We start from the raw sequence: 14825 nt of genomic DNA on the forward strand, positions 1-14825 counted from the left end.
CTTCCTTTTGTAAACGAAAGTGACAGTTTTGCGCGGTGTTCTCTCCACATCTGCACACTGGAGGAACTCAACAGCCTTTAAAGATATGTGACAAGCGTGATGTGTAAGTTGGAGCTGTGAGGGAGCTCATAAACATGTAGTAAACTGTGATCGGTGTCAGGCTCCTCTGCTGCAGCCAGAACACACAGACATACAGAAGACAGGATATGCAGCCATTAAGATTTAAAAAACTAAAGCTGAGGGCGCTGATTGGCTGCTTTAATCGCACAAATGAGGAAGTATTTAAACATTTTTAGACACTTTTGTTTTATTTTATTCTATTTATTTTTGTGTATTTAAGTGTCCGCTCCAATGCAACGTCTATATTTAGTTGTTGTCATGTGTCGCCGTGGTCAGCTGGGATCCCGCCGCAGGACACGCCTCTGGGCTGAATGGAGCACGCTGTGCGTAAAGTCCGACCTGCAGCGGATCCAAAATATTTATTTTTTTCACCCTCATTTCACCCAATTTTTCTCAGATAACTCTCTTCTGGATATTATTCATTCGCGCTCAGTCGAGTAAATGCAGCGATGACGCGGGAGGAAGATCTCATCCGGATTGCAAAAAAACTGGACAAGATGGTGTCTAGAAATAACACGGTGAGACGGTATTTTGACACTCACAGGTGGCGCGTTCGCCCGCCCGCCCGCCTCGTGCTGTGCGCAAAAAAAGGCCCCGTGAATGTCTCTTGTGGAAGTCGAAATGCAGCGGAGATTATAAGTTTGATTTTCAGTCTGAATCGCTGTGTTTGTGAGCTGTGCACACGTGTAATGTGAGCCCGACTGTGCTGGAACAAATGATCAACAGGTGTTTGGAGCGCGCTCGCTCGCGGGACGTTTCGGGTGTCCGGCGCTGGGAGTTTGTCCGCCTGTTGACAACTTTTACTCTGCAGATCTTTTGCTGCTGTCCTTATCGATCCGCGACCCGTGCAACTGCAAGTAAACACCGCGGCCTGTGGGCAAGGTCGTGTGTGTGTGTGTGCTTGTGTGTGCGTGTGTGTGTTGTGACCGACTCTGCAAACAGGACGTTGCTCCGTGGCGCTCTTGCACAGTTGGTGTTTCATGCAGCTGTCAATAAAAAAGTTGAAAACTGCGATTGATTTAAAAGCTGCTGTGATATATTCTTTGAATTTACGGATTCACTGTTGATTTCTTCCAAATATGCTGATGATATTGTTAAAAAAACAAAAAACACAGAAGTGAAAGTGTTGCTGCCTGCTGATCAGTTTGTGGTGTCCATGTTGAATTGTTCACATTTGCATGCGCTCAAATATGTGCATGACATTGTCATTACATATTTGCAAATAAAGATGTTCAAGATGGATTGGTTTTAGTCTTATTATGTGTTGTGTGTGCAGGAGGGCGCCATAGACCTGCTGAGGGAACTGAAAGGGTTCAATATGACACTCAAACTTCTCCAGGTAGGCTCCAGTGTGTCATGGATAGCTTTAGTTTGCGTCAGAGTACAGTTCTGTCATTAGTTTAAACCCATTCACATTCTTGAAACAATGCAAAACACCACAAGACAAATGCATGACTATTAAAGCCAAAAATGTACATTAACATGCGTGATTGTTTCAGGAAACGAGGATCGGCATGTCTGTGAATGGTATCAGGAAGCACTGCACAGACGAGGAAGTCATTGCTCTGGCAAAGGTCCTCATTAAAGACTGGAAAAGACTCCTTGGTACTTGACCCGTTACATGATTTACACACATGCATGACGTGTGCGACAGTGAAAGGAAAAGTTCAGCCAAAAGTGAAACGGTAGTCATTATCTACTTTCACATTCCACAAATCATTTCTGGAGCTTCACAGCAAACAGCAGTGCAGCATTCTCCTAAACAACTAGAGTGGATGGAAAAAAAACAAGTCCCCATCTACTTCAGTTGTTAAGGGGAATGCTACGATGCCGTTTTGCTGTGAATCTCCAGAAATGTTTTGCCGACTACAAAACATCACCTCACTTCATGGGGGTGAGTAGATGATGACTGAATTTTTTTGGCTGAACTTAAACTTTAAAATATTAGTTTGTGCAACACATGCATCAGTGAACTGACTGATTTTCTCACACAGACTCTGGCCCCTCTCACTCTGAGAAACCATCAGAAATCAAGAACGGTTTGGACTCCGGCAAACCAGCAGCGTCTCCAAACGGCTCACCGTCTGAGTCACAGAGCAGGTCAGTGCTTCTTTTACAGGTAACATTTAGCACAAAGGCAGAGAGGTTGTGAAAGTTCTGGTCAATATGAGTCCACCTATAGCACCTGTCAGACCCAGAGTGGTGAGTGTGAGCTCAGTTCACCTAAAGAAATTACGTGAAATAACGACAGAAATGCATGATGATGATGATGATGCACCACGCAGGACCTACAGTATTTGTACATGTTCAGATGATTTTTTCATTATGACATTTGGAAAATAGTGCAGATGCAACAACAGCTCTGTCAAAAAGCACTTAAGAAATTAAAAGATGAAAGGAAGCGTGAGGAGTCACCACTGACTGCCTGAAGGCGATACTGTGGCAGAATATCCAGGAGTAAATTAAAATGTTTAATGATGCAAAGACGTGTTTGTTTCTTCACCCTGAAAGCTTTTAAATCCCTCTATTTTTCAGCCCTTTGTAGCATTGCATCATCATTTTGAATACGTACACTTTTCTACCCACTAACAGCCGTAAGTGGACTTGAGTCATCCTGACATGCAGTTTTGTTCCTCGAGGGAAATGAATTATCTCTTAGATGAGCAGTAAATGTCAGGAGTAGGCTGATCTCTCAGGTGTTCGAAGACAATATTCAGCACCGAGGATGATGCTTAATGATTAAAATTAAAATAAAAACTATAAAAGAAGCATCAAATATATTCATCTGTTCTCAGTGAATTTTAAGTAACGGTTGTGTTGTGTGTATGTGCATGCATGGGTATCATTGTGATCAGATTAGGACTTCAGAAATGTACCTTTAAGGTTCAGTGCACTTGATGTTACCAAGGTTGCAATTTAGTTATTCACAAGTTCAAATATGGGACATTTATACTGATGCCTTTTTGCAAGAACTTTTCCTCTGAAGCTCCAAATTCTTCTTTAAATCCTCATTCAGAAGGGATTTATGTGTGTGTGTGTGTGTGTGTGTGTGTGTGTGTGTGTGTGTGTGTGTGTGTGTGTGTGTTGGTCAGTGATTTTATTCCCACAAATATCTGTGATTATTCAGCAGCCACCTCAGTGACGATCACAGTTGTACGTAGCTATTGTAGTTATTCTTTATGCTTGTAACCAGGTCGGATTCTGACTTATCCGGGTTGAATGGGTCCTCAAATGAAACCTATTTTTTTTTTATGGCACGGATGAATTGAGGACTCTCACAGCCTGAGAAACAAAGCTGCTCTGTAGTCTGGTGCTACAGTACGACACTCACCATCTTCATATTACAGTTATTAAAGGGGCACTATGTAGTTTTGGAAAATAAATTCAGAATATATACATATAAACAAAGTAAAACTGAAATTGTTTTGTCCTTTAAGGTCAGTTTGTTTATTCAGTTTATTCAGTCATGAAAACAAAGACAGTTTGTTTATTTAGTTTGTTTAGGCATAAAAAAAAATAAATGAAGATGTTTTCTTCTGATTTAAATTACCTCTCAAAAACTGCATATTGCACCTTTAATCTTACGTACATAGCCATAAATAGATACATTACCTCATCATCATGCATCCTGCTTTTGTCCACAGGGCAGCAGAATCAACAAAAAGATGAATGTTCCTTGTCGATGCTTCAACATCAGTCAACTCATACAATCAAAGAAAAAGTTAAAGGTGCACTGTGCAACTTTTTTAAAGGCCTGTAAACAGACGGAGCTCTTGATAGAAGAAGCATTTTGCAAGAGCTAACATGAGTTTTAGATGTACCTTAAAGTCATATGTTCACATTATTGTTCATAAATATTAGAGAATTTTTTTTTGGAGTATTTTGAGTTATGGTGGAGTGAGAAAAAAGATAATAGAAGTCCCCCAGTTTAAGAATTTAGGACTATACAACCAAAACTGCTACGGAAAAAAGTTACATAATGCACCTTTAAATTAAACAGTACTTTGTAAGCTCATTAGGGGCTTTTGTGGCATCTGAGGAAATTATTTTAATTTGAATCCTGTCTGAGTATGGCCCACGTTAGATTACAACAACAAGCCTGACTTTTGTGAAACTGGTCAATGTTTGCTGGCTCTTGAACAGAGGTTAAGGTTATACTTCCTTTGTTTCTGTTAGTCACAGGAGACTGGATGTCAACCTGAAACAGGACTCCGATCCTGACAAAAAACACTCCAACAAAACCAGAGAGGAAAAACAAAACGAAGAACACAGAAACAAAAAGAGACACGCAAATGACCTCAGCAGCCTGGAGGCGCCCCAAAATGAGAAACATCCGCAAGAAATCAGGAAAGAGAAGCATCGAGAAGAACTCAAGAAACAAAGACCTGTAGAGGATGCCACGCTGGAGATAGATAACAAGAAACAGAAGCATGTGCAGGACCTGCAGAGTGAGAAAAACAAGCCGGAAACAAGGAAAGAAAAGCCATTAGAAGAACCAGGAAGGATTAGGCACATGGAAGATGTGAAAAAGGAGAAACACCCAGAGGATCTTAGGAAGCACAGCCACGCAAATGATGCGAAGAACAAACACAGAGAAGAAAACAGACACGAGAAGACGATACACTCGCCGCATCGAGAGAGACTGCCGAGTGAAACTCAGAGAGAGAAACCTGCTGACGTTCACAAACCAATTTTTGAAAGGTGAGAGGAAAGTGGTTCAAAAAAACTGGCACGTGCACATCAGAAACACTCAGCAGAGCTTCAAACTGAATTATTTATTTCAGGAGAGGAGTGTTGGACAGCAGTATTCTGTATCCCACCCGCTTCCCCTCTCCTCCTCGACCTCCTCGACCTCCTCGGCCTCTCCTCCCGATCAAACGGCCCTCTTTGGACCTGAAAAAGGAAAGGTCGGGACTCTTACATTGCCTGAGCTGAAGTGCGTGACTGGCTGAAATGTTCCCGCTGATGCTGCATGTCATAACGTTTCTGAGTCACTCACACGCGCTGACATTTGTTCCTGCAGTTTTATAACCGGACTCACAGCCAAACAGGAAACACGCTGTGCATGATGCATGCTTCTTCAGGTGTGTCTTCATTAAAAAGATTTTGTCTTAAGCTTGGATTGCATGCCACATCATCGTGGGACTCTTGAGTTGCTGCGCTCTGATCTGTACTGTTGTGACCTTTGTTCAGGAAGGACGGTAAAGACTCTTCCTCCCGACTTCCTCGTCCTCATGCTCCTGGACCCGCCTCGCCTCCGGCCAAGCGGCCTTCACTGGAAGTAAAGAAAGAGAGGTCAGGCGTGCTGTGGTGCATGTTTGTGAAAAGATTTTTGAGTGGGATTCTGAGATTTTGAGGTAAATCTCAAACAAATGTTGATTCTCACATCAGGAAAATTCCACCGGACCCGAACGCTCCTATAGCTCCTCTTCCTCTGCACCTTCATCCTCCTCCAGCAAGGTCAGGGGTCTGCATGCCCACTGCATGGCCTCACATTAAAGGTCCCATATTGTGCTCTTTGTAAGTTTCATACGTTTTATTTTGGATGACAACTAGCACCTCTATTCACCCTCCATTTCAGGTCCTGTCTCTTTAAAGGGGCACTATGTAGTTTTGGAGAAGAAAGTCAAACTCAGAATTTTAATATCTACAATATTAATAAGGTAATAATACAAACTCAAATATTTTTCTCCATCATTGAATAAACAAGCTGTTCTCAGAGAAAAATAATGTCCCCAGAACATTGTTTGAAGCTAGAAAGGTGGCAGGGTCCGCCACATATAAGCAAAGTAAAACAGTATGAAACGGTGTTGTCCTTAAAGGTCAGTTTGTTTATTCAGTTTAATCATGAAAACAAAGACAGTTTGTTGGTTTATACTTCAACAGTACTGTCGAGCACATTGAGCAGCTTAATGATCCAACAAGACAGGAAACCTCACTTTCTACAATATGGGACCTTTAATATTCATTCTCACTGGTGATTCAGCTCAGCTCAAAAGTGTATTTCCATTTAGAAAAGAGCCTCCTGACCCCAACGCTCCTCTTCCTCCACTTCCTCTTCACCTCCACCCTCCGCCTCCGCCGAAGCGCCCCTCACTGGACGGGAAAAAGGAGAGGTCTGGATCAGATGAGTTCTCATTAGAGGCCGCATGTAGTCAGCGCTTTGGTTATTTTGGAAAAAAAAAAAAAACCCTCTAATTTAATTTACCATTTTTCTCCTCTGCATTGAATCCTTGTGTTGTTGCCACAGCAGGAAGGAGTCATCAGACTCTAAACCTCCTTCACTGAAGAAGACGTCCGACCACGTGAAGAAAGACAGGTCCGGGATCTGGGAATTATTCTGTTTCTCTTTTGTCCTTGAAAAAAATGCTTTGCTGCTGTCTCCGAGGATCAGTGACCTCAGACTTTAATCTCTGTCTTTCGTTTGTTTTACACAAAACATTGACACAATATTATGTCAGTATATGACAGTAATGCGGCGTGTAGGGCTGTTATGAGGCTGTTATGTGGCTACAAAGAAAATAATAAATAATAACATTATTAAGAAATCTATGGACGTTCACATCTTAACTTCAAGTAGGTTTTCAGTAACTCACTGTAAAAAGAGTCAAGTATCAGATATTTTCTTGATACAAAGACTGTTTTCTTTCTGCAGGAAAGACTCAGTGGATTGCAAAGTGTCTAAAAAACACTCCGATGAGGCCAAGAGAGAAAGGTTGGCGAGTTAGGAGTGTAAAAATTGTCAATCTGTGGGTGTGAAACATGGTGGTTGTGTGGTTCAACTTCTTCAAACAGCTCTTTGTCGGCTGACAGTGCATGAGGAGCGTGGTGTTTTATACTTTCACTTTCCTGTGAGTGGATTTGTTTGAGAATCAAACAAATGTTTCCTTTTGTCAGGAACGATTCATCCGACTCTAAACCGCCTCCTCCCAAAAAGCCCAGTGTGGATGTCAAAAAAGAAAAACACAGGTGTGCCAGAGCAGGGGAATAAATTCCACTCTACATGCACTTTGATATACGCTGCTTCTTGTTCGACATAATCCCAAATGTGTATAACATGTTTTGAACATGGTGTCAGTGTAACAGCTCTTTTTCTTTTGTGTTGCAGGAAGGACTCCTGCGACTCAAAGCCTGGCCAACCTGTGAAACGTCACTCAACTGACTCCAAACCTGACAGGTAAGACTGGCATGTGCTTTGTTTATAGCGTTCATACTTTATTTTTCAATTCTGTATAGTTGTGCCCACAGAAGTCCCGACGGCTCATTTAAAGGACAGCTTCTGAATTCTCTGTGGACTGAGCGATTTGATTTTCACAGTTTTATAAAACATGCAGACCTGCTTTATAAACAAACACGACAGGAAATCTGACTTTCTACAACATAGGACCTTTAAATCTCACTCATACTCATAAATGACATGAAAATAACCATTGCCAATGAAACCGTATTTACTGTCTCTCGTCACTGACTTTAGGCGGGAATCCACTGATTCAAAGAAAAGCAGCTCGCCACCAGCAAAGAAGCTAACAGCTGAAAGGTAAATGAAACAGAAAAAGTGCTGATTGACAAATTTTTATTAAAGTGTGTGTTTCAATGGAAAACAATGATGATGTTGACTTTGTTTTATAGGAGAGAGTCTCACGGCTCCAAGACCTCTCAGCCTGCACCTCCGCAGAGGAAGCCCTCTATTGACAGCATTGAAAGGTATCTCACTAAATCCAAGTCAGTGTAGGTTCTTTACAATTTAATCATATGAGCCTCATGATGATGTTATAGTCAGTTCAGTTAAAGTACACACGTTTTCAGTAAAGAGGGTCATCTTCTAAAATATGCCATTGATGCCAATGAACAAGACAAGATGTAGCGGTTATCTATGTTGTGGTTCTTTATCCACGGTGACCCTATCTCCATAAAAATGTCCATTTTCAGCCGTACTGTAGCTGTGACCTTTTCCATAATGAACACCTCATTCTTGTGTTGCCACTGTTCTATGTTTTGGCGTTGTGGCTGCAAAAATGTCCTTAATGATGTCTAGTGACTGACGCCTCTCCTTCCTGAGGTCAGATCAGACCACAAATACATCACACTTACACACTCTGCTCTGTGATTGTTGTGATGTGTCCCATTCTGCAGAAAGGGAAAAAGCGATACCCCTAAAACTCCCACCACCCCGACCAGCCCCATGTCACCTGGCTTCAGTTCTTCTGGGGGTCCTCTGTCCCCTCAATACGCTACTGGAGTGTCCATCAGAGACAAGTGCATCGAGATGCTGGCAGCCGCCCTGCGCACAGACAGTGAGGCTAAGATCACACTTCTTATCGCTAAGAGCACACAGGCAGCAGATAATATGCTGACAGAGAAACGCAGACTGCAGGAGCACACGCAAATATCACTGTAGTGTGCAGATTAACATGCAATGTTTTTTCTGGTCTTCACAGACGACTTCAAAGATTTTGGGACAAACTGTGACAGCATGGCTGCAGAGATTGAAGATCATATCCTTCAGTGTAGTAAATGATTTGCCTGGTTTGACTGACCTGTAGTTCATTCAGTGATGATCCAAATCCAAAGTTACACTCCCTGACTTCATTATTGCACATATCTACCAGGAGATAAAGGCCACAGATATGAAATATAAAAACAGAGTCCGCAGCCGCATCAGCAACTTAAAGGACCCAAAGAACCCTGGACTTCGCAGAAACGTCCTCGCTGGAAGCATCGAGTTGAGCCGCATCGCCTCCATGTCTGCTGAGGTACAGAACGCTGCAGCTGCATGCTAACCAATTGATGAACTCCTTTCTCAAACTCCTCACTTACAGGACCTCACATTGCCCCCTCTGCTGCAAATATTCACTTCTTTGTCTTCATGTAGGAAATGGCCAGTGATGAGCTGAAGCAGCTGAGGAACGTTCTCACGCAGGAGGCCATCAGGGAGCACCAAATGGCCAAAACTGGCGGCACCACCACTGACCTGCTGCAGTGCGGCAAGTGCAGGAAGAAGAACTGCACCTACAATCAGGTAAACAGGCCAAACAGACCACTAACATATAAGTACAAGTTTCAACAAAGCAAAACAAACCATTAGGAGAGAGAAACGTGAATGCAAGAAGGTAGAAGGGATAACTTACAGGTTACAGCGTGGATGTTTCAGCAGGCCGGGGGGTTCAAGATGGTTTGCTCATCAGTACCCAATATCTCTAATATATCTATAATATGTGAACATATCTACACATACCAAACTCTTCAACTGGTTTATGAATTCTGATGCATTCACCTGATGCCCCCATGTTGGAAGAAACGCTGTGAAAGAGCCCTCTCTTATGCCCCTATGGTTAATTAAACATGATAAAGTGCCCTCCAGGGTGCCCTTCCAGTGCCCTTTCTGCATACATTTGCCCCACCACACACAGCTTGTGCCCTGTTATTTTTTTCACCCCTGCCCTCAGACATCCTGAGCTGCCACTGCTGTTTACAGCTTATACAACCTTCTGTGTACGCGTGTGTGTGTGTGTGTGTGTGTGTGTGTTTTAGGTGCAGACACGCAGTGCTGATGAGCCAATGACCACATTTGTTCTGTGTAATGAGTGTGGTAACCGCTGGAAGGTAAGTCTGTCCTCCGCCTTTCTCTCAGTAACTCATATCTTTTGTAGTTTTTTTAATCATTTAAAAAAAATAAATGTTGTTTCTCTTCCTCATTTTCAGTTCTGCTGATGCCTTCCAGGTGAAACCACGTTTTTTTTTTTTCCTGAGACTATTGACCTGCGTATTTTCTATAATGGGAGGGCGGGGGGGGGGAGTTTATAAATGATTGCAGCTAGTGATTTAAACAGATAACGGTGTTCTCACAATTTTTACTTGACATTTTGAGATTTTTAAGTGTGTGCTAATAATCAGGGTTGGCTTTATATTGAACCGAAGACTGAGCATGAACGTCAGTTTGATGACTGTTATGAACAATGACTAATGATCACGGTGCTGTCATGATTGAGCTAACATGCTGTGTCATGTTACAGCTGTTCACTATGTATATATCTAATTCCAATAAAACTGCTTAAATCATCAGTATGATGGCTTTTTAAAATCACATTTAATAAAAAAGTGTCACTCAGTCTCAGAGTTACTTCCCAAATCATCAGCAGCAGCAGCGTCTGTCACAATTGTTGAGGTCAAAGTATGGTTTAGATGCATATTTTTACATCTTAAGAATTTTATTTAACGTGTTTAAACGTGCACAATGTAGTTTTGAGGAAGACATTTTAATCAGAGGAGAAAGATCTTCATTGATTGACTTTTTTTACGCCTAAACAAATAAATAAAAATATAAACAAACTCTCCTCTAAATAAACAGACTGACCTTAAAGGACAACACAATTTCATACTGTTTCACTTTGTTTATATGTGGCGGACCCTGCCACCTTTCTAGCTTCAAACAGTGTTCTGGGGACCTTATTTTCCTCTGAGAACAGCTTGTTTATTCAATTATGGAGAAAAATATCTCTGAGTTTGTTTTATTACCTCATTAACATTGTAAATATTAAAATGCTGAGTTTGAATTTATTCTCCAAAACTACAAAGTGCCCCTTTAAACAGTTCTTTACATTCTCTGCTATTATCTCTATCAACACATCTGGAACAACTGAACTGAGGTAAGAAATACAAACTGAGCATTGCATCCACAATGTTCTCTTCATCTACAAAATATTCCAAGAGGAGCATTTTTAATCACACAGTTGACACGTTATTAATTATGAATCAATCCTGAATTCATTGTACACGTCTCAAATGTGACTTTACTGCACTTGTATTGGAGGAAGTTTTCCTGTCGCACCGCTGAAAACATACAGTAGATGGCAACACTTCATCATTACTCAGACCACAGGCAGCATCAGTTCCCACAGCTGAATTTTCCTCTCCTCACGTTACTAAGCGCAAATTAAGATTTGCTCATTAGTGCCAGTCCAACAGGTTTGTGAAGCCAGAGGGAAGTGCTGCTGAAGATTCAACTAAACAAACCTCTTGATATGAGGAAGAAATATGTTGGTGCAAAATGTACTCCACTAACTCTGTTTCTGAAAGAATTGTACTACATACAGTGCATTCAATATGTACTTTATAAGGCTGGTGTTAATGGGAGAAATATGGTCTGTATCTCTGTAGAGATAATAGAAAGGAAAAGCATCCAGGACGCCCTCTGGCCCAATACCCACCATCTGGTTTCCTGTGAGCCGAAACCACATTCATTTGCTTCTTCTGCATCATTTCCACCATTAACAGTCCTGTGTTGATGTGCTGCTCAGAAAGCATCACTGTGTTATTCTACACTGGTGCATTGGTGTAGTGATCATTGTCTCTCTTTCAGCCTGAAATCCCAGAGTAAGCAGGAAAATGCGACCTGGAGTTCAACTTAAACATATCAGATAGACAGGAATTTACAAAAAAAGAAGCAAAATCCACTTGCTAGCTTGGAAATTGTCACACAAGCAAGCAAAAATAAATAACCTGTGCAGAGTCCAAAAAATTATTTCTGTCATAATTTGTTAATGGATTCTGCAACATAATTTCCCATATGTTCATTTGGCAGCAGCTGCTCTGCTCTGTGACCTCAGTGTACCAGACCAACTGGTGATTAGAGATGTGAGAAAATAAAAGCTGTTGTGACAGTAATACTGTCCATACTACACCCCAACTGAATAATACTCTCGGATAATGGCTCAGCGTTTTCATGCAAATTTAAAGGTCATTATAAAGAGTCTTATCTAATAAAAGGTAATAGAATTTTGTGCATGGTGTCATTATTATTAGCCTTTCTAGCCTCATTATTATACAGCCTTTTTACTTTTCCAATAGTGATGAAACACAACACATGTTAACAGTCAATGTGTCGAATTTTAGTATCTCAACCTTTAGTTTATGAGTTCTAGGGTAAAAACAGGGCTGTATATCAGTGAAACCTGCATTCAAATTGACTCCAGATTGATAAAAATCCATGTCTGCAGGTCTGTAAAATTAAGCTTCATAGATTTCGTACCACATTTGTACAAAATGTGTAATATCACATTACATCGTTATTACCTGACTTTCACATCAGTGGGTGGAGGGGAAGGTGGTGGCGTTACAGGCCGCCGTAGCAGTGACCACGGTTCTTAAACAGTGTTTAAACATTTGTAACTTTGAAACCACTGGATATTTTTATAAGGAGACCTCGGGACAAGGTATTTTTAGCCAAAACATGAGCTTTTCCTCACCCTAACCCAGAGTGTTTTGTGTCTTATCCTAACCAGAGCATATGCACAGCGTTGTGACAAGATTAAGCAGAAAATTTTGTTTAAGAAAAGTGAAGTTGTAACATAAAGAATGTTTCAACATATATGTGGTTGACACAAATGCACGTTAACAATATTTATTCTGACATTGTGTCGGTTAGTTTTATGAATGGTTGGGACAATAATTATGTTTTCCAGTGAACTGGATATAAATCCATACTTGTGTGACATGCCATGTCAAGGCACTTGGTGATGTAAACTCAGTACAGATGTTTCAGTCTCTCTTGAGAGGTTATGCCAATCCATCACTTACAGCAACATACAGGCATCGTCCAATCAGATAACTCCGTCTGCTTCAAAACAGCCAGACCTCAGGAGTGAAAGTGGCTGTCAGTCAGGATGGATTTACGTCACTGAACAGCAGAACATTTAGGCATAATTATTTCTCGTCGGATGAAAAACAGGCATTGCTTGAATGTTTCAACATTAACTCTGCACTCAGTGGTGTGTTAACTGCAGGGAAAACACTGCATCATGCAGTCTTTACAGCTTGTCTTTAAAAGCTTAAACCTGAACTCTCACAACAGAGACACCGAATATTTGAATATATTCATGGCTTATGTAATGTGGTGGCTGGCACAGCTCATACTGAAAGCTTATTGTCTTGTTAACTTGTCTTCTTTGTCTACAAAAACAGAATGTGATTATTTGCTAATCCCTTTTTAACAGATCATCAACTGAAACAGTACAAAGACAATATATTTCATGTTTAACCTCATCAGCTTCTTTGATTTTTGTAACTATATGCCTTTTCTGAATTTGATGCCAGTCTACAACCTCTCTGTAGGTGCAGGAATGATGTGTTTTTGTAAACTAACCCCGAAATTAGCAACAAAAAGCCTAAGAGATTCTTCAATTGGATTTTGGATTATTACAGAAAATGAGCTCTGTGGAAGTTTTGTTTTGTTTAGCAAGATAATCTTCATTGACAATATTTTTATGATTTTTGAAGCATAAATGCAATTGCAAGAAGTAAAAAGCTAATGCTCTACAAGAAATACACAACTTCAACATCACATCACCAGAATAAACTTCTAACTACATCATATGTGTTATGGACTAGTGAGTAGATGAGTGTCCGTGTTCATCGTGATGACGTTCAATGTCCTCAACAACTTCTGTGTCTCATTTAGGTACTTGTTAGCAACCACCTTTTTTATGACTCATAAATGCTTTATAACTCAAACAATGGGGTGTTAACTGACAAATATTATGTTGTAGAACGTGAAAATCTCTTTGGATTGTGTTTAATACAGACCTTGTTTCAGGCTTTCAACCAAAAACCCATTGAAAGCAAAACAAAAACGCAAAAATTCCAACATATTTCTGGGTTTTAGGACTCCTTCCTTCCTGCGACACTATATAAATGTAAATAAATAAGACTTGATAGGTAACGTGTCCACAGCATAATCATTCAGGCAATAAAAAGTAATTGACACTTCACTCTACAACTCTAAATGTGCTTTGAGCTGTATTAAGGTCTGACATTTTTCAGAACAATGATGCACTTACAGAACTTGTCTATAGTCGATAATTTGTCCGACTAAGATAAAGTGAAATCAATCAAACGTGTTTCACAACATGACAGTTCACAGCCATGTTAGCAGCTGTCAGGCAGAAGTGCCTTGACCTAAATTATAACATCGACATGCTGACGTGACCACAATAATAATTCTAACATGACGATGTGATTAATTAGAAAAGACAATAGTTACAGAGTCAACCGAGCTCATTCACCCACTTCAGGCAGGCTGCATGCTATAGCTCAGCAGCTACAGTGATATAGATTTGACTTTAAAAAGGGTGTAAATAGGGTCTTTTAAATCAATTTTCAATTTCAGTACATCTGGAGAGTTGGATTACGTCAGATGAGCTGTATGAAGCCTTTTTCTCAGTTGTTTTTTACAAATCTAAAACAAGTCCCCATTTACTTCAGTCGGTTGGGAGAATGCTGAAACGCAGTTTTGCTGTGAAGCTCCAGAAATGTTTTTGTGGACTACAAAACTCCATCAGCACGGGGGTGAGTGGATAATGACTGACATTTTCAATTTTGGGTGAACTTATCCTTTAAGCAGGTATACTGTTTACCATTTTAGACCAGCATGTTAGCATGCTAGCACGTGCTAGTTATCATTAAACGTGTAGATGGGAATCTGAATAGACAGGCTGACATTTCCACGCCTAGAGTCATGCTACTAGAAAAAAGTTGTCGTGCAAACATTACTGAGCTCCATCGTAACATTTCATCCTGACAGTTCAGACTGTTCCTGAGACTTTCACTGTGCGCTCAAAGGAGGCAAAAGGAGCATGTTTTGTGTTGAAGTATACTGGTGCCCCCACTGTGGCCACTGCTTAAAGAAAGCCCAAGGACAAGGCTTACTG

At 40.8% G+C, this 14825-nt stretch overlaps 1 protein-coding gene across 4 annotated transcripts; it reads left to right on the top strand.

Moving 5' to 3' along the window:
* Positions 1-401: 401 nt before the first annotated feature.
* Positions 402-10182, top strand: tcea3 (transcription elongation factor A (SII), 3). 4 transcript variants are annotated; one of them, XM_073485282.1, is made up of 14 exons: positions 418-638; positions 1397-1459; positions 1620-1725; positions 2115-2220; positions 7018-7089; positions 7229-7297; positions 7595-7657; positions 7750-7824; positions 8254-8414; positions 8559-8614; positions 8718-8873; positions 8993-9139; positions 9652-9723; positions 9823-10182. In XM_073485282.1, exons 1-14 carry the CDS (start codon positions 570-572, stop codon positions 9829-9831), a joined length of 1224 nt encoding a protein of 407 aa, XP_073341383.1. In that variant the 5' UTR covers positions 418-569; the 3' UTR covers positions 9832-10182. The 4 variants fall into 4 exon arrangements, with proteins under 4 accessions (XP_073341386.1, XP_073341385.1, XP_073341383.1 ...); XM_073485283.1 differs by lacking the exon at positions 7018-7089 and having other exon boundaries at positions 419-638; XM_073485285.1 differs by lacking the exons at positions 7018-7089; positions 7229-7297; positions 7595-7657; ... (5 more) ...; positions 9652-9723; positions 9823-10182 and adding exons at positions 4297-4821; positions 4905-5027; positions 5144-5204; positions 5314-5394 and having other exon boundaries at positions 402-638.
* The last annotated feature ends 4643 nt before the right edge of the window (positions 10183-14825 follow it).

Source organism: Pagrus major, chromosome 17, assembly GCF_040436345.1.
Source record: "Pagrus major chromosome 17, Pma_NU_1.0".
Taxonomy (NCBI): Eukaryota; Metazoa; Chordata; class Actinopteri; order Spariformes; family Sparidae; genus Pagrus; species Pagrus major.